This window comes from Mycteria americana, chromosome 16, assembly GCF_035582795.1.
Source record: "Mycteria americana isolate JAX WOST 10 ecotype Jacksonville Zoo and Gardens chromosome 16, USCA_MyAme_1.0, whole genome shotgun sequence".
NCBI lineage: Eukaryota > Metazoa > Chordata > Aves > Ciconiiformes > Ciconiidae > Mycteria > Mycteria americana.
In genome coordinates this window covers 2,710,778-2,735,808 of record NC_134380.1, presented here as the reverse complement: position 1 = coordinate 2,735,808, position 25,031 = coordinate 2,710,778, and the positions used below count along the sequence as shown (strand labels likewise).

Below are 25,031 nucleotides of genomic sequence, written 5' to 3'. Positions count from 1 at the left end.
CCTTTGTATGTGAGCTTTTGCTAGCTGACCATATCCCAGCGAGGATATTTGTTGTCGCAGGGAGTCTGGCTCATTTGAAGTGGTTACCCCTGCTAGAGAAGAACTCGCTGGTTCCTTGTACAAATTGATCTCCTGCTGGGAATCGAGTCGTTCCACCTCAGGCTCACAATAACATTGGCTCTTTTCTGCATTGTTTGACTGCTAGGGACACATTGATATGATCTCCTGCAAGGAGAGGCTTGGTTAAAATGAGGATTAAGAGGGAAACCGAGCAGATTGCAGGGTATTAACAACTTGTTCGCATTCCTGGGGCAGTAGGAAGAAAAAAAGAAGTCAGGCTGCTATGATTTCAGAAGAATGTTTGCTTTGTGATCCCAAAGCCTGCTCGGTGCTGCTGGAGAGACATGGTCCACAGCAAACGCTGGGCTGCGGGGATGGCATTTAAGGTATGAGGCATCTGTCAGGCTGTTGATTTCTGAACACCTGTAGTTGCAATTAGCAACAATAAAAAGGAAAGTCACCAGGCTGGATGAAAGGGGGGAAAAAGTTAGAGTGAATCTAACTGATAGAGCGGAGAGGTGAATGTGTGCGGCGTGTCCTCTCCCTTAATATGAGGATCATTGTAAAAATACCAGAGTTAATTTTCAGTCTGTCTTGATGATCAAAGCCAGACAATACGGGATTTTCCTGTGGGCTTAGTGGGACTTCCTATGAAAGGACTGCGTAACGTTTGTTTATGAAAGTGCAAACTTACAGAATTACAAAGAGCAGGAGTTTACAAAGGAGCAGCAATTTTTGCTTTTCCCAGTGAGAGTGCGATCGAAGATACACATACGATGTGACCTCAAAAATAGCGTTAGTCACCGTGTACAGAAAGTAAGATGGTTTGTTGTACCACCTGTACTGCACTGTGTTCTCTTAGCTATTTTAATAGCTAATTAATCTTGATTTGCTTGGATTTAAGAGGCTTTTTTTCTCTTTTGGCACATATGTGCAACCTATTATACCATAAATCCCACACATTTCAGCAAATGTCATCCTGATTGTTCCCTGCAGCACAGCATAGTACTAGTAAAACACTCAAGGTCAGGAACTTGGATTCTTTAACCACTGTATTCGAGGAAGCCAATTTATTGTTCTGTCGCAGCAGAAAAGGGTAATTTCTTTTGGACCTATATCATATTGGCAGCCAATCTAGAGAGGTCAGAATTGCCTTAATGCTGTAGGTTTTGAGGGTGCATTAATCTGCCTTACTAAATTAACTGTTGCACCTCCCTGATGCCAGCACGGGGCATTTCTGAGTATTTAGTGTTTTTATTGTTCCTCTAGAAGCGTGAATTATTTTTGTGCACTCAGTCTTTGACCTGTGTCTCGTATCCTAAAATCGATAAAAGTATTCCTTGTACTTTTTAGTTCTGTCTGTTAAAGGGTTTAAAGCAGTTTGCCTGGGGCTGGAGGAAGTGACCTTCATATCAAATAATCCTGACTTGGCAAATTGGGGTTTTGGGTAGCTTTCTTGTGGCTATTTGTGCTGTGAAAGCTGAATAAAAATTTGCAACTTGAAGTCTTAAAAAGTGAATTAGGTATGTGTTGACTCGAAAGAGCCATTAGTGTGTCCTCAGTGTGGGATGTTTCTTGTTTTTCATTGCTGCTTAATGTATAGCTATTACACAGTGTCTGACCTCTTCCCTGGGTTGTTTTGGTGGGCCTGTGAATGAGATGTCAGAATGATAATGTGAATTAAAACATCTTGCATAAGAGAATGACTTTCCTGCTCTTTTCAAAAGAGGAAAAAACTTTTTAAAAAACCCCCACAAACAACATAAAAGAAGAGGGAGACTCCTCTCTTAATTTGCCATCTCTCTAATACTTTTATTACATGTTTCCTCTTGCCTTATTCTTAATATTTTAAGCTTTTCAAGCATGTATCTTCTAGTGGGTTTGTGTTGTGCCTGGAGCAGAGCGTCAGCGTGGCCCTTCTCCGTGTCGCTGTCTCGCCCGCGGGCAGGGAGGTGTGGAGGAGCTGGGACCGCTCTGGTAGCTTCTGAGCAGCATCATGGTAGAGTTGGCTTTTTTGTAAGGCACCTTTAGCCCATAATAGCTAAATGTTCCCTATGGTGGTCATACCCTTCCGAGCTAAAATAGAGCTTATTTAAAATGTTTTGTTAAGATTATTAGGTGGCTAAACCAAACTGTTGTAGGTATTCCAATTCTCAAATGTCTCCTAAGTTGTGAGCTCAAAAGCTTTTTATTTCCTTTTTCAGAACACTTTGGAGTGTTTTTTCTTCCTTGTAGTCTGTATCAGTTTTTCGAATGCTTACTGCTCACAGGTGGGTTTGACTTTTTAATCAAGAATTGCTGTTTTCAGTCCACCTAATAAGCTCCTGAGAAGTGCTGTGTCCTGGGCTGAGCAGAGCGCCGTGCTCTGCAGTGTGACGCCTTGTTGCAGAGGCTATTTTACAGCATATCCCTTTCATAAACAGAGTAGGCTTGTGGTTATGTTGACAGCTTGACGCTGCCATGGCAGTGACTTGTTCAAACTTCCTAAAATGCTCCTGTGAGCAGAGCAGACAAAAGGGAGGCATGGGCAGGACCTCCCGTAACTAATTGAGGATTTGAGAGGAGGTTCAGTTGATAAAGAGGGGCCAAACTTGGTCATTGCAGATGTTAGAAACTAGAGAGAAATATTTGGCATCAAGATCATGATGCTTGCGTAATTGAGATGCTTGTATAATACAAATTTTGTATTGCAAAATATACTTTTGTATACTTGGTATACTTTTTTCATATAGTGAACTATCATGCAAGGCTGAGGAGTCTTACTGGAATAGAGGAGAGCATACTGGGACTGTAAGGAGGAGCCTTAAAAAAGATGGGAGCTTTAGCAGTAGATCCTGAAGTGAAAAGCAACCTCTGAAGTGGTTGAGGTAGAGCAATATTCGGTGCTGGTGGTGTGCAAGAGGGCAAGCGATGGCTCTGCCCAGCCTGGGGAGCTGCAGGGCTCGATGCAGACCTGCCGAGCGCCTCGGGCACACCGCCCTGGTTTGCAGGGAGTGCTGGAGAGGCTGATAAATCCCTTGAGTCCTGGGTGGCTGATAGAAGTGTAACCAATGGCCATTTCAGTCTCTAATTAAAAACAAACAAAGCAACCCCTTACACTGTGCAGATTGTCAGCATTTTACATAGAAGAAATACTAGTGAACCAGATGAGGAGATGGGCTTCTATTTGTTCAGAGTTTCAGGGACTTCAGTGATAATCGTTAACTGGGGAAGAACCTGATGATACGATCTCGTGTGAACTCAGTACTGCTGAAAATACACGATTAATGGAACTTAAATGGCACAAGCATAGGCAGAGCACTGGTTCTCTGCGGGGCCCTGGCAGGAGTTCTGCAACTGCTCTGGGAAACATATTACATCATGGTTTTCATTAAAAGTGTGATAAGCATGCACAGTGTTCTGCAGAAATTTTGAAAGCTGACACGGATGCATCAGTCCCTAAAAGTACGTGACCTAGGATTACAGACCAGCATCAATGTCCTTGGCCTCGATAAGACTAGGAGTCAGAAGGTAATCCAGGCAACAAAACCGATTTAATCTTAAGTGGATCTATGCGGGGGTCAGGGGGTAAAGTGCCATCAGCTCCTTTCCTGGCCTGGACAAATGCTAAATTCTGTTAGTGCCCTAAATTCATGGGGCCAGAGTCCCACTAGTGATGGGAGATCTGAGCCAAAGGGATATATAGTAGGTATAGGTGAACTGAAGGAGAAAGTGTACCAAGTATACCAAAGTACTCCATTTAAAAAAAAAAAAAAAAAAAAGCTTGTGAAGAGAGGAAAAAGATTTATCAGTTTGGAGTGATGGGCTCAGTTTCACTTGGCTGAACCCCAGAATTTAGGTGGTAAAAATGGCTGGGGCTGTGTCCTCGCAGCTGAGCTGAGGTTTGGCGCATCTGGAGGCAGCAGGGGAGGGACCGAAATGGGGGAGAAGCTGCGGCTGGTGGGAGGACGCAGTGCAGCCAAAGTGCAGCACGCTCTGGCTGTGCTCTCTTGGGTTTCTTGTGCTTTTGAGGTCTGTTCTCCTATTTGTTTTATTTTTTTTTTATCATTCTCTAGACACCACCCTGGAAAAGCAAGGTGCTGTGCAGCATGTCTTGGTTTTGGTAGGTGGTTACCGTAAAGAGGAGACGCAAAGGGAGCTCTGCTGTCTTTCTCTGAACCTTTCTCACGGGGAGCTGTAGAGGGATGGAAGCTGCCTGCCTTTGATGCCATCTCAATGCAATGGATTGCATTTTTGTGGCTTGCAGCTCCTTGCTGTCTTCCAGCTGCTGTTCAGACCTCCCTCGTAGCTGTAACACCCCTCTACCTGCTCTTTTATACCTGGATACCAGTGCTTTACGTTAGAAAACTGACAACTTTGAAAATTCCTTCTTGTTCTGCCTTGCAGACAGGCGCCAGGGATGCATCTTTGGCGGCAGCAGTCCTCATCCTCCCGGAGACAGCTCTGCAGGGCTTGGCCGGGCGGTGCGGACTGACCGTGCTGGCAGGCAGTGCTGCCTTTCCCTGAACGAGCCGCAGCTGTCGAACTCAGCACCTTGGTCTTCCTTGTCCGGGGGCCAGTTGGTGGGTAACCACCCCCAGTTGAAATCTGTTAGTGCTGGTCTGACAGCAGGGGCCAGTCTCGCAGCAAGGAGCTCTTGAGAAACTATTTATCATTCTGCGGCTGGAGGTCTAGTCCCCGTGCTGCGCGAGCTGCGTGCTTTCCCCGGCATTCCTCTAACGCCGCGTGGGACACGGCACTGAACCTCTGGAGTCAGCCCCGCTAAGCTTCAGGGAAGTCACCAGCTCTGAAGGAAAGCATCAGTTTGATTTAGCTGTATTACGCTTGTGGGAGTTAGTGCTGTTGCCTGCTCTTCCCTAATTAATTAATCTAAATAAGTCATTTCACCTGGCTGCTGCTTAGCTGTGCTGTACCGGTGGCAGAAGGGAGAGTAACTGGTAGGCTGGGACGCTGGAAATCAGTGCTTCTGGTCACGTCAGTCAGTCTTTTGCACTACAGGCACATGCAGACCAGACATCTCGAGTGAATCGCTCAGTGTTGCTGTGATTCTGTTTTAACACACTTTTTTTGTGCTTGAGTGCATAAATGACAAAACGTACCAGGAAGAGAACTGCGCAGAACAAATCGCTGTGAATGCCAGCTCTTTAAAAGTGGGGTGTTCCCCTGCCTTCCCTTTGTGTGCCCTGGTTTGGGTACGTCTTGAAGGGACACTTCTTGTAAGCTTCTGGTCACTCTTGTAGCTTGCTTAAGCATAGAACTTTCTTTAACAGTTTGCACGTGACAAATACTGGTTTATGTGAATACTATTGATTTATTACTCATTGTCCTAAAAGTAAGAATCTGATAGTGGAATTTGGGGATGTTTCCTTAGCTTTTGATGTATAGGCAGAAGATAAAGGTGCGTTGTTGCTCGTGGTCTCCAAATGATACTGTATCATACCATAGCCAAGCCAGTATCATCCCTGCAGTAGTCTTGCTAAAGCACCACGACTGCAAATGAGAGATTTTGTGCTCATTTAGGTGCCGCAGTGGAGAAGAGTTTCTCCAGAGAGGGGAGGATTTGGGCTCAGGGTCAGGAGTTGATCTGTGAGGAGAGCCGCTGTTGGGGCAGCAGTGCCGCCTGCCCTGCCCCCTTCTCTCTCTGGGCAATGCAAATTGTCCCAGAACTGGTGACTAGAAAATGAATTAGCTCCCGCTAGCATTATATTGTGATTATTGCCAGGGACTCGTGGTTTTTTTTTTTCTTCTAGATCAGTCCCGGTTTGGAGAAGCGGCAGTGGGCTCAGTTGGTCTTGTCCCGTGCTCCACGTGGCCTCCCTCGTTATCCCACCCGGGACTCCAGCCTGCCCTCTTTGCTCCTGGGATGCTCTGTCCCTTTGTGGACGCAGCTAAAACAGAGGCGGCGAGCACGAAGGGCAGCTTTCCTTTTAATGAAACACTGTCCACCATGTGTTTTCTGCTGATGACATCCAAAGCGAGTACACGAAGATCTCTCCTATCCCTGTTTTCAATCAGGAAGTGAGGCAGAGACCAGCTAAAGAATAAATACTACCTCAGATGAAACTTAATCTGTTTTTAAAGAACTCCCTCCCACTGAAATAGAGCTTTTTTTTTTTTTTTCTTTTTTTTAACAGTCCTACTCTGAACTCTCCTGGGGTGTGTCTCATCCTCACTTAACTACGGTCAGGTTTTTTTTATTCAGAGTTTCTGGAAGCTCCATGGTTTTCCCTGTTACGCATTTTTAATTCAAAATGCCCTAGTGAGCCTTTCCTTTTCTGAATCTTCCAGAGTATTCCATGGGGAAAAATTTAAAAAATAACATGTAAGCTTTAAATAATTTACTATGAGAGTAATTGGGTTTACACAGCAGTTCATAAACCTTTAGCTGGTAAAAATCAAAGTACCTTAATCTGAAAAGCAGATGGGGGGGTTGTCAGGGTGAAGGCTTATAGAGTTTTCAAAGACAAATTGTTTAATTCCATCACCGGCTAGGAAAATAAATAGTTCTGCTGCTCGATTGAAAACAGAAACATCTTAGAAATGAGACTTTCTTAGCTTTCAAGCATTGTTCGTTCTACAACAAAGAAATCAAAAGAAACTTGGTGGAAAGATGTGATGGAGTTCTGGTTTATGAGAAATGAAAGGCGAAAGCTTCTAAACCACATTTTACTATTCTTACTGAATTTTCAAGTGCTTTTCCTCCCCTCCTTTCAGGGGCTGACACTCTGTACAAGGCATCTGTTTTGTGTGAATCAGCGATGCATATGATGTCTGTAGGTCATTTCCTTCTATCAAGAGAGGTGGCAAGACTAGCCATAGTCTCTGCCTAAATACTAGAGCGGTAAGTGTGAGACGCTACTCCAAAATCCCACTTTTCAATACAGCGAAACTGTTTGCAGCAGATTGAAAGCTGGGAGCCATGCCTTGCCTGTGTAATGAAGGCTGCATTTGTACCCCCATATTAATGCTACTCACAGGCCAATCAGTAGTATCTAGCCAGCACATCCCCTTGCAAGTGATGGTCTTGCTTTAGTTGGGCTAATGGACTGATGAGATCACCTCTAATTTGTGTATCAAGCTGGTTTGTATCACATCGTTCAAAAAAAGAAGGGGGACCCCCCCCCCCCCCCCCCGCCCAAAACAACAAAACCCTCTTTATTTTTTTTTCTTGCTGGACTTAAAAAGCTTGCATTATAAACAGTGTGCTCTGCCCTGTGAAAGCGATGTTTTTTGCTCGGAGCCATTACCTCAGCCAATAAACATCAGAAAATGAGCGTTCGTTTTGGCATTTGGTTTTCATTTACTCCAGAATTATGACATGCCGGTATAAGTAGCGTTATCGGTGCGTACAGGAGGAGATGCCTGGGAGATGGCTTGTGTGCTGAGCTAACTCGGTCGCTGATTTGGGGCTTTAATCTGCTCTCTGCATCCACAGGTGCACGCGTCATTCTGCTTTGGCCAAGAGAATGAAGAAAACTTGAAGTGAGAAGGATGCTTAGAGCATGTATGATATTTTGCTAATTGTTTAAACACCTGCAGCCCTAAACCTGTAAGAATAAAGTTTCAAAGACCTCTGAGGGCATATATCTGGTTTTTCGGGTCTGGATGGAGTGGAGGTCCCCAAGCTTGTGTTAGTGAGCTTGAAACATGGAAACTTGGTGCATCCAGTTTCATCAGCACTGCTTGGGGTGGATGCAGCTCGGTGTGGGTGATGCTCCAGGGCCTGATCGCAGGGTTGGTGGTGCACAGCGTAGGTCAGTGGTAGTGACCCTCCTGAAGCTGACAGTGATTTGAGCTGGTCCTGCAAATGTCATCCTGCCGTAGTACTAACCTGGGACCAGGTTAGCTTCTGTAGGAGCTTCTGCAGGGTGAGCTCTAGGATTGCTACATGGCCTTGTGTTGCCTTCCTCTTCTGCAAGGATGTTAAGCATTAAATCCCACTAGGTTATATGAGGTTATATGTGCTGTTCCTCCCAGCATCTTAAAATTTCAGCTGCAGTAGAGGGTGAGGAACTTGCTGGAAGTGAGAACAACCAACTTTAAAAGGCATTTAAAGTAGCTGAACCCCACATGTGACCGTGACAATGGCATCTAAGAAGCCAGGTTGGACTTTTTATAAGTGTGCTGAGGACAAGAAAAGAAATAAGAGAAATTCCCGTGCTTCTGTGAAGTTGTTCTCAAAGAAGTCTTCTCTTGGAGGCTGCTGAAGCACCCTGAGAAAAGCAGCATCTTATGTCTGGCTTGGGCTGTTCTCTCTTAGGTTTTCGTGTTGCACATTATAACACTGTCAGCAGAGCAGTTCAGCAGACAGCATGTTTTTTGTGTGTCTTCTCTTGTAAGTAACATCTCCAGGACATTCAGAGTTTGGAAAATAGAAGGAGATAGTAGGAGAGGAAAGGGAAGCTGGTGAGTTGAAGGTTTTGTTCAGCCGAGATTTCAAAATGCTTTGGGTATTACCTAGGAGGAATGTGTTTCAGGCCGGCTGTGTGTTCAGATGCTGGTAGGAGAAGGGTGTCAAGCTTTGACAGGTGGATTTTCAGTGCTCTGTTTAAGCCTCCCTGAGAAGGAGCTGATGCCTAGTGATCACAGCTTGAGGTAGAAAATCAAAATGTCTGAACCAATCTGGGCAGTCAAGTTGGAGGTCAGGGAACAGGACTGACATGCCAGCTGGCCAGGCCATCCCTTTTCTTTCTGCCAGCATATTCGCTCTCCTCAACCCCCTCTTCTTTGTTTTTTCTGTGTGTTTCCATTGCTGTTGCCTATCCCGTTGCTCTCTGTCTTGTGGCATGGTATATATACTACCAGGTGGTACCTGGTGGCTCACCTATATAGTACAGCAAGTGTTAAACCCTGGCAATGACAAGTTTTTAAGCTGGGCAGTGAATGCCACCACAGAGGTGGTCATTGCTGGTGTAAATGTCCTAGCCTGCCTGAAGCTCACCCTCCTGACCTGGAGGGCTTCCCTGAAGATGCTTTGACTCTCGGTTGCAGTAGTGCAGTGCTCTGTAGCGGATATAGGAACATAACCGCATGATGACGTTTGCGCTCTTTGGTCAAATTCTTGTCTGTTGTTTATTGTCCATTGCCTGTTGTAACGCTTTTTGCCCTGTTTCAAGTGTTGACTTGAACTTTTGGATAGCTGCTTCTGGACTGTAGACTGGAGCAGACACTCTTCTAGTGGCTTATCCGGCTTTTTTTTCCATTTTGAGACCTGCGCCAGGAATAAGCCACAGCTCTCCAGTGTCATGAGTAGTGAATGGGGTATCTGTGCATGCTGGATGGCAGAGGTGTTATGTTAACCAGTTTAATTATGCTGAGCACTTGATACTAAGTGATGAAGGAGAAATGTGTTACTCTAACGAAAATATCTGTCACAGAACATGGCGGTGCGTCTTGTTTCAGCGTGACAAAAAACAGGTGAGCAGAAATAGTCAGCCGCAGCTGGAATAGCTATTAACAAACATGCCTGGCTGCCAGAGTCTGCTCTCTGAGCCGTGAAACCTGATAAGACTCGATCCACAGCCCTAATAAAAGGAATTTCCATACACAATTACTTCAACTAAGTTTTAATCTTATAATAGTGTCTTTTGTTGAAAGGTCTGCAGATAGAAGACACTGGGTAATCCTCCAGCACCTCCCAGAGAAGGGATGCACACAGCGTTGTCACGGCAGGATCACCTCCGGGGAAGGCGAGAGTCAGGTGCAGTGTGTGTTGTCTCTTCCCCTGACCTCTTGCTTCTGATGCCCTCGGGAGCAATCGGACATGGATACACATGTAGGTTTAGCCTGGAGCTTACAGAGTCAATGCACAGAAGGTGGAGAGTACAAGGTGAGGAGCGGAGTGGGAAAAGTTGGTAGGTAATATCACAAAAATAGTAGAGGAAGCCGTTCTGGTGGCCCAGGATGCTGATAGCAGTAATGTGGGTAGATCACAACGTGCTCCTACACAGTGTTTTTCCTTTGGGTATCAAGGTACAGGTATCGTAGTACTTGTCTTAGTTTGGAGCAAAACTTCTGTGTGTTTTCTTGTTCATTTAGGAACCAGACAGGGAGGACTCAATGTGGTTCTCGTAGCTGTATGTATTAGCAAGCTGGCTACGTTACAGTTACAGTCATTATAGGATAAAGGTATTTTTTGGCAGACTTCATGCGGCAGCAAAGCGTTGCGGTAACGCTGTTAATTCAACAGAAGAACGGGTTTGAGTTGATCATGAAGAGTGTTTGTCCAGTTTTTGGAAAAAGTAAGAGGACCTGGCCATGGTGTTCAGCAGTGCAGGTGAAGAGATGAACTCGTACTTGGTGTGGCTTAGATCAGTAGAGACGCGGTCAGGGAACTAGAGCTGAAAGAATGAAATAATCTTAAGAGCCCGACACACAAAGCTCTGCATTGTATGTTTGGTAGGAAGAGAGGTTTAATAAAGTACTTTAGTATAAAGTATAAGAAGTAATTGAGTTAGACTGTAGAGTGTTTTGTGAAGTGAGTGCTGACAGAAGAGTTAACCAACCAGACCATTGTTGCTTAGATGTCTTCTGTGGATCAGCCAGTCCTTTCTTCCAAGCTGCTCTAGAGCTGAATTAAGCCTGAAGTTGTTTTTTTCCAAAACTGCTTTTCTTCTAAAGGAAAAAAAATTAATAGCACAAATGGAATTCTTTTTAGCAGCTAACTTATAAATCTAAAAATCTGAATAAATAAATGGTGCAATGATCAAAAAATGTTACATTAACACTTTTTTATTACATTAGCTGAGACACTTCAGTAACATGCCGTTATCCTGGGGCGCTGGGGAGATTATGATTTTTCTATTTTTATCAGTTTTACCGTTCTACACCCTTTTGCCGCCGGTTCCACTTGCTGGCGTTTGGATTTCCATTGAAGTCTGGCTGGAAGAATGTAATTCTTTGGAGCTTATCTTGTTGCTTTCTATCTTATTGCTTGTGTAATTCATAGCCAGAAGAGAGCCATTAGAGGTGGCAGTCCAAGGGAACGAGGACCTCGGCTCTCTTGGAGTTCGTGGGGACTGAGCATTCAACTCTCACAAGGCATATTTGAAAACTGCAGTCTTCTCATCAAATTGGGGTGCTGGTTGTAGAAAACGATTTGCAAAATTCAGCTGCGTAACTGGTGGTTGCTCGCAGTGGGCTCTTATGCGACTATCTCGGGTAAAGCCGCGTACAGAGATGCTCCTACAAGTCTGGGTTGGTTAGGTTAGGTTAGCTTGCTCTCTATCAGACAGCAGGATTCATTTTCAAAGTTGTCTTGGGGCTGCCTGCATTGTTTGGGCTTTTTATGTTGGCTTTCTTACTGAACTGGGCTCGTAGTTAATGCTGAGTTGCGATTTCCATGACAAGTCCTCTTCTTGGAGATTTACAGCTCAGCTGCTTTAATTTGCCAGGCTAATGCTTTGGAATGCAGGTTGACAGTCCAGATGTGAAACCTTTCTCCTCGGAAAGAAAACAAAGGATTAAATGTGTTTTAAGAGGGTTTGAAAAAATAATTTAAGATTGAGGCCCAGAACCTAACATCTGAAGTCTTGAAATACTGCTGTTAGCTGGTGATGTGAAACTTCAAAATCTGGAGACTTGAAAGTGTGTCGTCTTTGGCCAGGCTGCAGGTAGCGTTGGGCTTTTGGTGCACCTGTTACTGGCCGTATCAAATGCTTCGTAAGATTTGACAAAATGTCAAATAATCAAATTATGCCTTTTCATGCAATTAGTGCAGGGTAAAGAATGGTTGGGGTATTGCTTCTGCTAAAACATATGTAGTGATGGGGGGACGACTGTGGCTGCTTACTTGGAAATGACAGTGTTTCCCCGATATTCATTGGTAAAGATAGTAGCTAATGCTTTCTGATTTGACAAACTGACCCCCCCAATTTCTTGAGGGGGCCTACAAATAGGATTATCCTTGTTTTCAGGATGTGTGGAGGAAGGCCCGGATGGTGCAGTTCTGCTGCAGCGGCTGTTCACCATCGTCCCCATTGCAGGGTGAAGGGTCTGACCAGAGTATGGGGATTCTCTAAAGCATGACTGAATTGGAAAAGGGTATAATAGTGGTGTTTAATGTCCAAAACATTTTTTTTTTAGAGAGAAACATAATGGCCTCAGCCAAGCCATTGAATCTGATCCTTTGTGCTCGTGAAGATTCATACAATGCATCTATCAATTAATATCCATTTGGGTTTCAGAATTATTTGGGTTGGAAATGATGCAGCAAGAGTTCATTGTCCTTTCAAAGAAAAGATGAAAACATCTATAACTTTCTCCCAGCCCATATGGAAAGAGCAGACATTAGGAGCCTGTACTACCAGATGTCTTAACATTGAACTCCTAGCCTCACAAGTTAAAAAGGGCAGATCTTATAGGGCAGGTCTTTCTCAAGTTGCCTTGAGAAATACAAAGGGGTAGAGGTAGCAGAGCTTTGCATTGTGATTTATTAAAACTGGGGTTGTAAAGTAAAAAGCTTGTGGCTTTTTATTTGGAACTAATAACCCGATTGGTGTTCTCTTCTGATCAGGTTTAGGAAGTCCCTGTAGACCGGTGATTTTGCAAGTAGAAGAGGCACATTTTGTATATTCAGTTGATATTCAGTTCCTGTCAGAAAGATCGCCTTTTTACCATGTTGTGGAACAACAGATTAGTGCAAGTGTGCGAAGAAATGGGTTTAACAAATGACAAAAATGGCTTACATTTTTCCTAGTTAAAAATTAGGAAAAAAAATTAAAACCGTAGGCTGAAAGTGCCTTTTTGTAGTATCGGTGCATTTTTTTAAAAGTGGGATGTTGTAAGTTGAGTAATTAGAAATAATGACTGAGAATAGACACACAGATCTAGGAGGTAATTTTTTGCCCTGTATGTATTCACATTCTTTCCCTTTTTGTTGGAAACAGAGTAGTTTGGCTAGAGAAAATGTTGTTTGATGTATGAACTCTTGCTGCTGCTGCAGTAAGGTAGTGCGCTGACTTGTTCCCATACATTTGAGAGCGATCAAACAGTCAGCTTCTGCAAACAGTTGCAGCAGAAGCACAATAAGCACTAGTAATCTCTTCAGTTTGATAAACCGTGTATTTGTGTAGCTTGATAAAGTGGAGGCTTAAGGTTTCCTTCCTGCACTGGAGTTCGTCACACTGGAATTCAGAACTCGTGCATCGAGATCAAACCAGTATTTAGCCACGGTCTTCTGAAGTGTCTTACAGACGTGTTGCTTAGTGGCACTAAACCCTCAGCTTTGTGCAGCTTTTGCCAATTAATCACTTTTGGTCCTTCCAACAAATGAACTGTAGAAAGGAGAAAATCATAGAGGAGCGGAGCAGCTGTATAAGGGCTCCCTCTGTATAACAGCCTTTCCTTGCTCTGCAAAAATCCACGGGCACAGAGCCACGCTAAACAGTAAGCGTTCAGCCACATCTGCAGAAAATCCATGGGAGGGCATGTGGAAAGTTGGCACAACTTTTGGTGGAAGGAAGTGGGAAGAAAGAAAATCATTAGCTAAGGCTAACCAGGATTCGTAGACTTGAGGTCGTCTTATCTGTGGAAGTTCTTCTTCCACGCCTTCTGTTGTTTTAACCACTTCTCTGAGTAATCGGAACTTTTTCCATGACTGCAGACTTGGAATGGAGTATTTTTGAGCCATCAACTCAAGAGACGTTTTTCTCTGCTTTTGGTCTGTTTCAAACTTCTGGGCAGGTGACTGGGCAGGTAGGACACAAGTAATTCCAGCAAAATCAGAGGAGTGCCTTCACTGCAGTTCATCTTATTCCTGGTGTTTACTCAGCACTGAACGTGCTGTTAGATGATGTATTCCTCTTGCTAATTCAGTCAATTTACCATTGATTCCAGTAGAGCTTGATGAAGTATGTCAGCTGGAGATTAGTCCCAGGTGCCTGGATTGACCTTAGCTTTATCAGCTGCTTTCAATACTGTAACCATGAAGCACTTGCAAGTTTTCTGATTCCTCCCATGATTGATAGACCAATTCTGAAGTGGCTTTCCTCCTCGTTTGTGATCCAAGAGGATAATGCCATGCAGCTGTCCACAGCATGATGCTCTTGTGGTGAATACTGCGATGCTCTGTTGGCTTATTACCAACCTGAATGTTTATTAAAATGGCAGTTGTGTTTTGCAGGCTTGACAACTCACTAGTACATGCGAGTTCTGCATTTTCCTCTTCTGTAAATAGCTTGAACAGAATTGAACAAGTCTCTTGATGCTCAGGTGAGACTGAGTTATTTTAGAAGAGGTTTAACTGCGGATGTATAGAGCGGAGAAGACTGGCAGTACCTGTTGGCTGGTAGAAATAAGCTTTTAGCAGTTGCAGAGGTGGTTGGTTGTTTTGAGTGTGGTTTTGGTGAACTTTCCTGGAGTTCTTGTCAGCTCCTAGGTGCATAAGGGACAGGCTGGTGAAGAAGATCTTTCCACCTGGCCTCAAGACCCCTTCTGGTGTGTTCCCAGTGTGCTGTCACTGATCTTCATCACTTGGGTTTGGGCATGCTGAAGGGTATCTCCCTTAGGGCTGTACATTAAGATTGTTCAAGAGGTTGTGTGAGCTCCTAGCCCCATCTGAGCGTGATGGAAGCCTTCACGTGTTTACAGGCCAGGACTTGACCAGTGGAATTTTTTTAAGCTAAATTTTGCATCTGCTGCTGCATGATGTTGGGGTTCTGCAGAGGTTATTGAAAAGGAGGAGCTCACGGCATTTGAGCTGCTCATTCAGAGACTGAAAATAGGGTTAGGTTGGCCTGTCTGGGGGAAGGGTGCTCATCAAATTTCTAAAGTGCGTTTTCATTTAAAAAAAGAAACAACAAACCCCAGTTTCCTTTGAAGGTTAATGGCTGGGGATGAGCTCTATACTGTGTTGGTCACCCTGAGAAGCCCTCCAGAGCATGCCAGGTCGCTGGTCTGTGTGTCTGTGCCACCTGAGTGGCACGGCCCCTTCATAAAACAAATAAAACTGGAAGGAAAGGAACGCACCACTTAAGCTTGAATCACTAAAGTCAGCATCACATCAGCACATTGAGCTGTATTCCCTTTTTGCTCCTCAAACTGCAGTCCGTGTAATATATTTTTGGTCTCCAGCTATGCAAGAACACTGCTGGTCATTTTTTCCAATCTTCCTTAATCTGCTTCGAAACTGAGAGAACTTAATCTCCAGTTGTTGAATAATTCTCAGTTGTAGGGACCATGGCAGCAATGAAGTGTTTCACTAACTTTTTAAGTTTTTTAATGTGAAAACTGTAGGATGTTCTCATGGGTTGGAAATAGTGTTACAGTTAACACTTCGGGGATAGTTCGGTCCTGCTTTTTGGATTGAGTTTTCTTTAATTTGAGTAGGAATGAGTTTATACATCCTGCGCAGCCTGCTAGACATCCCAGGAATTTCAGTATTTCTTTGAAGGCGCTTGCGGCGGAGCGGGGTGATTCTGCTCAGCCTCGCTCCCAGCAAAGCCGAACAATTCGGTGATTTTTCTCCTGGGGACAAAATGACATTAGCCATTTATAATGATTGCTTTAAATCGCCTTAGAGCTGGGGCTGTCTCTGAGGCAGGTTTTGAGAAATGAGGTTTTTTTCTTTCGAAGGTGCTTGGGAAACTTGTGACGGGGCCTTTGTCCGGGAGGAAGGAGCCGGCCTCGGAGGGTTATCCATCAGCGTGCTGCGGCATCCTTCACAGCCCCAGTTCATCAAAGAGACGTTCACAGCCCCGTCTCGCTGGCCAGCCCGGGGTCGGGCAGTCGTGATGTATTGTTGGGCTGACGGATGGCATGCAAGCCGAGGGTGGATTTATGGGGAGCACCTCTTGTGAGTAAACCCTTAGTAGGCAACGTGCTGGCTTTTAAGAGTCCTCCCATAGATGCATTAACTACGGTTACTTTCAAGATTACGAAAATGGATGAGAATTGATTTTTATCTCATGGAAGAAAGGTGTATATCTGGGTTGAGGTGGCTGTGACCCAAGTAGATGAGATGCTGTTGCACTATTTTATTTTATTTTATTTTTTCAGTGGGACTAAGGCCTGGTTCTTTGGTACCCACAAGGATTACATTACATTACTGTGATGGGCCCACAGTTTAAGAAGTGTAGAAGTAGTAATTGTCAAGTAGATCTTAAAGTGACAACAGCTGCATGGAGTATAACTTAAGTGATTTTTTTTTTTTTTTGAGAAATGGACTAGAAACCTAAACTTGCAGTGTTTAGTAGCCAAGTGGTGTTTATAGGGAATTGCTATACCTTCTACCCTAGTGTAATTATGGCAACTGATGTGTATTTGTAATTAAAGCTATTGATATCTATGGAAAAGTATTGCAATGGTATACAAACTAGGGAGAAATTAGAGTTACCGAAAGAAAGCAAGGGTGAATGTTATGAAGAATTTCTGAAGGCAGTATTTTAAAAATCCTGCTTAGATTTTGGATAAAGGGAAAACAAACAAATGTGGAGTCTGAAATAGCTTCTGTCCTTTCATTTTCTGCTATAAGGTTGCAGAAAACAAACATAACAGGAAAAGTGCTTTGATTGTTATACAAATGTAAGTAGGCTTCCAGTCTCTTACTGCTATGGGCTTTCCTAGAGGTGCAGAACTTATGATTATTGTACCTATTAGCAGTATTTCCTTGCTTTCTCTCCAAGTCAAGTCTGTAGAAAAATAGTTTAATGACATTGTCCCTATAACTTGAAGATTTTGCTGGAAGTTTTGATAGTCTGGCCTAAAAATCTCTGTTTGTGTTGCTAGAGCACTCAGATTTTGGATTTGAATAAAAATAAGTGATGATTACGAGGAGCCAGTGCATGCTGTGGGCTTGGTGTGCCAGCGTACTGAACAGGGTGCACTGGATGTATGGCAATGTTGACTTCAGAGAATGCTGTAAACTGGAGGCAACCTTTTATAATTCTTACACGAGGGTTTGTTGTGGGATTTTTTTTTTTTTTTTATTAATGTCCATTTGATAACTAGGTAACTGCTGATCTGCTTTAAACACGGTAAATAAAAGGAAGGGTCACTTGCTAGGAGTAAAGGGGAGGAACAAATGACCTGGCTTTACACTCGAATACTTCTAGTGAAGGAGACTGATATCTCCTCCCAGATAACTGGGGAAGGATACTCAAAATACTATATCATGTGAATATAGTTATTGCCTGCCTTATATCACTGCGAGTTCTCAACACATCTGGACTGAGAGTAGTTCCAGTAACATTAAAGCGTACTATTTTGGTTGGCACACTGATGCTGTGGTATATGCCAATTAGTAATGGCTCTTGGAAACAGGCTGCTTTAAAACTCTCCCTGAACTATTCCCCAGAGAAATTATTCAATTAAGTACAGCTAAAATTAATGTCCATGGTTTTTGTTCGAATAAAACAAAATAAGCAGCTGGAAAAGGGAAAACTTCTCAGTGTGTGCTTTTAAAATAACAACTCTAACTAATAACTGTGTTTGCTGGAATCGATACTGCTGTTTGTTTTCTCAGTGTTGCTCTTTGGCTGTGAGTGATTCGATGAGGGCTACCACAGCTGATGGCCTGGGACGATTCTTTGTCACTACCGTGTATTTTCAAACCACCATCTGCTGCCTCCGGACCAGCTTTTGAGAGGATGAAGTGTTCTGTGTTGCTCGAGGGTATCAAAGTTTGACCCAGATATAATCTTATATATTTTGGGATGGATGAGTGAGGCTGCTTGGCTGCGGTGTGAAGAGTGGTGTGTGGTGGAAACAGCGGTCCTGGACATGTCCTCTTAGTCCTTGGAGCAGATGGCAAGGTTTTCTGTAGCAGAAAATAACTCTTGTTTCAGCAAGTGTTGTCCTTAAAGATGCTGAAGGTTTAGTGAACCAGTGGGAAAGGGTTATGCTGGAGGCATGTGCTTGTCCTTGGCGTTCTGAGCTGGGCACTCGGGCTGCTCTTCGCTTCCCAAATGCCAGGCGGAGGTCATAGGGCTCTGGAGCAGTTTGTTCTTTCCAGTCTGTACATTTTTCACTGTTATCAGGAACTCGGGGAACCAGGAGCAATGCTGGGCCTGCAGGAGCTGTTCCTCTGCAATGGTTCCTTAGGGCGGAGACCTGGCATGGCCTGGAGTCCACAGGGAGTTCCCATGTTGGGAGAAGGAGGACCTTCTGCTGCGATAGCTGATGCATAATCGAGTGCCTCAGGCTACTGACCTGAGGCTGGAGGGCAAGCTGGGGCTGCTGACCAGTTTCATGGGGGAGAAGAGCTGTCCTTCCCTGCCTGCTCTCCTGGACGCAGACCAAGTCTGCCAGCTCCTGCCCTACTCTGCCTGGAGATCCTGCAGCCCAGCTGCCCTCCGCTTTGTCAGCAGAGCCATCGCCCAGCAGTGCAGAAGCAGGGAAGGGTGAGCAACATCTTCGTGCCACCTGGACCCCAGCAGAGCTGCAGGGGAAGCAGTGGGAGGTGAGATCCCCTCTTGCCTCCCTGTAGCACTGGGACTGCTACGTACACGTGGCACATCGTAAAACGCATTCCCAACACGAGGCCAAAAGAGGTCTTCTGAACCTGACTGTCTCCAAGGTCCATCAAGCCCCCATACATTAGAAGAGCTAAAGAGTGAGACAGCTGAAACACAGAGGAACAAGTTGTTTTGCTCCCTTGGAGAAGTTAGTATTTTTGGGTTTTTTAATACTTATATGAAGTTCTGCCAAAAGAAGAGATTAAATGTCATCAGTTAAATTGGGGAAGGTGGGAGGAAGAATCTTGGTCTTTGCTTGAAATGCAAAACTCATCACAGCAGAAAGCATCGGTATCCCGGCATCCTAAGCAGCACAGAGCTTGGATCAGCATGAACACCAGTGGGATTCTGAGTATTACCTTGGAGTTGAACGGCAAGGAGACGCCCATGACTGCACTAACGCATTGTGCCTGTGGCATGGAGAGCTGCACGCGTCAGAGAGGCTGCAAATCTGGGCATGGCTAGCAGTGATGGAGAGAAATTAAGATTCTTGGCTTTGTATCTTTTACTGTGTTTTTTCTCTTCACTCTGCCTTGACATTACAGCTGGCACATCGTGCTAAGGTTCTTCAGGTTTCTGATGTACTTACATTAGTTGCAATCTTCATTTCATACCACTGGCATTTTGAACAATGCTTGCTTTCTTATTAACATGTAATTATGGGGTTTGGACGTATAGAGGTTGGCATTCAATATATGATTCATTTCTTTGGTATCTAGCTCTTCTCCTGAGGCACCAGAGACCTGAAGGAGGGAGGGAAAGCCTGCTTGGCTTCTCCACTAAATTCCAGCCTTATTGTAATTTTTTTGCGTAGCATAAAAAGTTATGGATTTCAGTTCTCTATATGTTTTTCTTAAGGCTGACTGCAGTCTTCCGTGACTCACAGTGGGGTATACCGTGGAGATGCATTACTCATCGATAAATACTATCGAGTGATCTGTAAATTTAAATCCACGGAAAATCCAAACAATTCCAAGGAATGTTTGGTCAGCAACACTGTTCTGCTAAACTGTGACCAAACCCCAGATTTGTTTCTCTCTGCCTGTGCTGTATTTCATGTGGCCGTTTTCACTTGACTTTTGGGTTTCTTACTCCACAGACAGAATGAGGGCAACTCAAAGACGGAGTTGCCAAAACCAAATGAGGCTTTTTACGTGTTTTGAAACAGAAAATCAATTGGTGTAAAGTCATCTATGAAAGCAGAACTCTGGCTGCACAAGAGCCTGATCTAGATGTTCATCTTTCCTAGGGACTCCACGTACGGTTAAGGAGAATTATTAAAAAAAAATCCCATCGCTTCAGAAAGTTGGTGCAGCTGTGTGAGACATGGGTAGGAACAGGGAGACACAGTAGGATGCAAAGGCAACCAGATCGCTTCCCTGCTCTTGAGTGGAGAAAGAGTAGGAAAAAACCCACATGGTTTCCTGCAAAATAAAACATAGTGTTCCTCAAAATGGCCCAGCTCTCCAGGCAGCTCACTGCCTGGCTTTCACTCCCTTAACGGACTGCTTCATGTCTCTAACGAGTTGCCTTTCTCTCTCATGAGCTCCTTAATGGGAGAAACAGCAAGGAGGGCTCTGGGGTTTGGTGGCTTGGTTCATGGTGCCCTGGTGATGAGAGCATGACAGCATCTATAGCTGTTGGATAGGGTCATCTCCTCCGTGTCCATGTGCTGCACTTCATGTTGTTACTTGTAATCTTATAAGTTATGCCTTTTTTTGATTAAAACGTGTGGCGCTGATGCATGCGCCATAACTCTGGCATAGCTTGCTGCTGTTTAGTCCCTGCAGAGAAAGATGCAATATTAATTTTGTGTCTTTAGTATGATCTCATGACCTAGCAGTTGACTTGCTCCTCTGTCTTCAGCATTGCTGGAGCAGAGCGGGGCTGGCTGGGCACTGGCAGGGTCTTGGCACCAGGGTTGGAAAGGGAGGAAAGATGGAGTGGCTGAATGGGCTGGAAAAGGGGCTTTTGCTCTCTGGAAACGTTTGGGCTTCTCGTTTTCTTGTCAAAACTGAGAATTTCATTTGCAAGCTGAAAGCTGGTTATTCGCTTCAAGCTGATCAGGGATGTGTTTCAGCATAAAGGGCATCATCAAGGAGGTAAAACACTGAAGGTCCGGGCGTGCAGAGCACTCTGGGATGTACTGTTTTTATCATCTGTCAGACAGTTTTCCAGTGGAAACTGTTCCCTTGGAAAACTTCTGACCAGCTGTAGAAAGACTTGATGGCTGAGTTGACACAGAAGATGGGGCTGCCAGAGAAGTCCAATTTCAAACCCATAGGAAGCATTGTTAGAAATGTCAACAGAGAAGTTGGGAATATGAGAAAGGCAGATGGTGGTCGTGATGGAGGACCTGTGGTCTCTGTGTTATGCTGCTCAACAGGACTGCGGGCAAGTCCAGTGCCTGAAGCTTACAGCCTGTTAGAGGAGGAATAGAGGAGAAAAGCAAAAGGATCCGTTTGGACACAGCAGACTGCTCCAGCACCTGGCTTGGGTTCAGCTCAGGGTTTGCTTTCCCATCCTGCGCGAGCCCTTAGCGCAAGAGACCAGCTGTAGCATGATGTATGGCCGGTTCCCGGAGAGATGACTTACGGCTCTGACGGGTGGGATTCCTGTCTCACGGGAGGCTCTGAAATTATCCATGCCGTGGCTGGAGAGAAACAGAACCAGCTTTTTAGGGAAGGCATTGGTGTTTTTAGGAATTAAAACAGAACGCTTCTGATTTTCATTGCAGCGGCAAAGTCTTCGAAGGAAAAAGGATATGAAGAATGACCTTTTTTTCTGAGAAATTCCTAGGATTACATATAATTTCTTCTGCTCAGTTTTTTATCATCTGTCTTCTATTGATGTCCTTTGCATAAATCATTATTTTTCTAGCTATTAGCAGATGAGATTTTAAAGTTGTATATAAATACACCCTTACCGCTGCTACCAGGTGGTTGTTCTACTGCAATTTCAGGAAAGGTTTTTACGTTCTGGTAGTCCTTTTAGCATAGTCCTTCTGAACACGCATGTGCACATGGGTAGACCCCAGAAACTGGTAGCAGCAAAATGTGATGCTAGTGTGACTTGTAATGCAACCATTTAATTCAGAGATATTATAAAGATGATCTTTCTCAACCTTTAATGTATCGCTTGAGATTGCAAAGCCAAGCATGATAGAGCAAAGTAGAAAGTGCTTACGATCCAGGGTTCAGACCAGTTGCTTCACTTTGCATTTTCCGTTTCAATAAAACTTTGAAAAGGAATGTTTAACACTTACATGCTTGCATCTCTGAGTAGTCTTGTGCTGATCTAGGTCAATCAATGGATTCTTGATTCTTTAAAAGTTGACTGTAGACATTGATAGTTCTCCAACTTGCTGTGACCAGTGAAGCAATTCAATGAGCAATTTTTTTTTAAATGCGTTGCATTCAGCTGCAGCTTCGAAGCTTTAATTTTCTGGCTGTGATAGCTGATGCAGTGACAAGTTCAGATCTGGTTAAATTATTTTTGTATTTGTTTTTGTGGGCAAAAATATTTTACGTTTAATGCAAAATATTAAACAAAACCAAATTTTATTTGGTGTTTGGTTTTTTTTAAAAAATAAACAGAAGGAACCTTTCCTCACTTTGCTCACACTTTCCCCAGTAAACACCTCTCTCCTCCCCAGGAGCTGGAGGTGGAGTTAATGCTGGAACTGGAGAGGGCTGACTGACCGTACGGCTGCTGTTTCCAGCCTCTCCCACCTCTTCCACAGGGATGCTTCTCCCACCTTTTCCAACCTGGACCTGTGCTCAGCCTGGCTGCTCTGCATTGCTCCAAAACATGTGCTGCCAGAGATCAAAAACCGCTGCTGTGGGTTTTTTAAAAAAAAATAGTCGTCAAATATTTCAGAACATAGCAACCTACATTTTTTCTGTCCTCTGCTTGCTTCCCTGTTTCCTCATTGTGCGTTTTCTTTGCTTGTAAATCCCCTGTGTGGAATTCATCCCAGTTCCCCATCCCCAAAGGGCTGCCCATGCCCTCTCCATCGCAGGTCCCGTAGCCGGAGGAGCAAGGGCAGGACTGCAGACAGGCTTGCGTCCACAAATTGGTGACTTTTCATGACTTTTGTCCTGGTTTAAGGTATGCACGTATTGATCTCAAATCTGTAAACCCCGCTGCTGTTTTTGCTGTGTGATATATACCAGGCTTCTGAAGCACTCCTGCCCTTTTGAGGGCTCCAGCCCAAATTTTATAGCCTTGATCACCAGGAAAAGCATTCAGATTTGTAGAGATGGGTTTGTGTTTCGCTGCTGCAGCCTCGCAGGAGTGGGGTGAGGAGAAATGGTAGTGCCCACACACCTACCTCTGTCTTCTTGTAGAAACCTGATGCTTTCGTGCTTGGCATGTTTGGCTGCCTTGTCTGCTGGTGAGCTCAAAAGCCAACGTACCTGCCTGGCTGATGGCTGTGACCCTAGCAAAGGGACACGCGTGCAAGGGACGAGCAAGGCTGTGACACCGGTTTTGAAGCAAGAAGTCCCCGCTGATATAGGAGGTCCTTTCTGAGCTCATCTCTAACAGATGAGCAACCTTCAAACTTCTCCCACATCAGCTGGGCTTAAATTACTCAGATTTTAATATTAGGGTTGTTCAGTAGGTTTTATCTTCTGCTTCAAGATCCTGCTTTGCTGAAAGAAGACCTTGGCTAAATTTGCATTACCGGTTTAAATGTGGTTTGCAGTGCAGTGTTACAGAAACGTCCTTTGTAAGGTCACTGGCAGCCCTTCAGCAGTCAGCCTGCTTTTCCCGTCTGCTCCCTCACAACGGGGGAACCTCGCTCCTTCCCTTTTTTCACGTTTCTCTCTGGTTTTTTTAATTTGCTCCTTGCATAGTCAGGTAAATGGAAGGTGATAGAAAATTCTTCATCCTGAATGTAATTGCCAGCTTGAAGGACAAAAGGGGTTGCAGGTGGGTCACCTGTCAGAAGAGGTGGTCCTCGGGAGCCTGCTGAGGGCTAATGTAGGATTGTCAGTGCTCTGAAGACTTTCTTAGCCGTGGAGTTAGTTTTCTCTGGCAGCAGCTCTGCCTACCTTAGAAATTCATTACTAGTTTTCAACTCTGCCTTATACAGCATGTATTTCCACTGTGTTTTCTTTGCTTTAGAGTGGGGAGAAATACTTTAATTTACATGATGGTCAAGATCTGCTCTGAACCGAGTGTCACCACAACAGCGTGTTGATGGGGGTAGAGGGGTGGATGGTTTTGTGCAGGGTGTTGATGGTGTTGGGGGGTGTAGAGGGGTGGATGGATGTGTCTGTGCAAGGTGTTGGTGGGGGTAGAGGGGTGGGTGTTCCTCTGCAGGCTGTTGGTGGTTGCAAGGGCACCCTGGCCTGGGGAACCTGCTGGTCCAGGCTTCTGATTCAACTGGCGATGGGGTAAGAACCTCTCTGTGCTTTCTCCCCATGCCATCCCCAGCACAGCGGTGGAAGGCAAGACCCTACTCAGACTTCATGGTTGTGCCATGCACGCCCCAACGCTTCTCCTGGTCTTAACTGCATGTTACATCAAAGGACTGGTTGCTTGTTGAGCTTTGGGCTATGTGCTTGGCTTGCTCCCCTGAAACCTGACCGTAACAAGAGACCTATAGATATGGAGAAACGCTTCTCCCAAGCTGTACAGTCCAGTTCTGTGGTTCAGAAATGGCTCCTGCTGGTTTGTCTGACAGGGGACTGGCTTGTGCAGGGGGATGGGAGAGGAGAGGCTCTAGATATAAGCCTAATTGCAATGCCTTGGGCTTTGAAATGATGACAGAAAATTTTCCTGCTCGCATTTGTTCTCATTTAGCTACAGCTTGTTCACCAGGATGTTTTTCAAGGAGGGTCTGGTCAGTGTTGGCAAAGGAAAGTCTCTTATTTCCCAAGCATGCTTATCACTTTGTCCTTGACAACGATGGGAACTTTCGGCACTCTTATTTCATTTGGAGGCAAACATGAGAAAGCCTGCCTTTGCAGGCAGCATTGTACTGGTTTTCCTGTGTGCTGAATCACGCAAGACAGATAAAGTTTCCCCAAAATGTTGTTGGCTTTGCAGATGTTGGACCTGGGAAAGTTGGGTGGGAGGGGGAGGAGAATTAATATCTGAACTATGAACTGAACAAATCTTGCAGTTCAAATAAAGTACCTGCCATCACTTGGGAAAGTGTGTTTTGGTATAGGATGAACAATAAAATCCTGAGTATTTTAAACAACTTCACAAATATGGCGAGTTTGTGTCTGGAGTAGAGCAGTAATGGTGTGGTGATGTTGCTTAACCGCAGGAGTGGTGAATGGTTTAGATCTATAGGATAAAGCTGAGGCTGCACACACAGAAGCAGTTGATGTTTGCCCTCTGCCCTCCCTTCATGTGAATACTTAGATGGTTTAGGCTGAAGGACATGAATCGGGAGCTTGTGTTTTAAGAAAGATATTTTCAAAGTACAAGATTTTTTTTAGATGCTGATATCATTTTACATAGGGATTCGCTGGAGATGATGGAGTGCTTGTGGGGCAAACT

General features: G+C 44.5%; 1 protein-coding gene across 4 annotated transcripts in view; it reads left to right on the top strand.

Moving 5' to 3' along the window:
* Positions 1–25,031, top strand: part of STX8 (syntaxin 8) — a 106,830-nt gene that overhangs the window by 40,797 nt on the left and 41,002 nt on the right. Inside the window, exons 7-8 of one of the 4 annotated variants that reach the window (XM_075519206.1) lie at positions 6,775–6,901; positions 7,496–7,613. The exons of 2 other annotated variants lie outside the window; for them this stretch is intronic. In XM_075519206.1, coding sequence (XP_075375321.1) covers positions 6,775–6,890 — 116 coding nt within the window. In that variant the 3' untranslated portion in view covers positions 6,891–6,901; positions 7,496–7,613. Of the gene's footprint in view, positions 1–5,810; positions 6,740–6,774; positions 6,902–7,495; positions 7,614–25,031 lie in introns of those variants that run through there. One more of the 4 variants, XM_075519202.1, reaches the window with a different exon arrangement.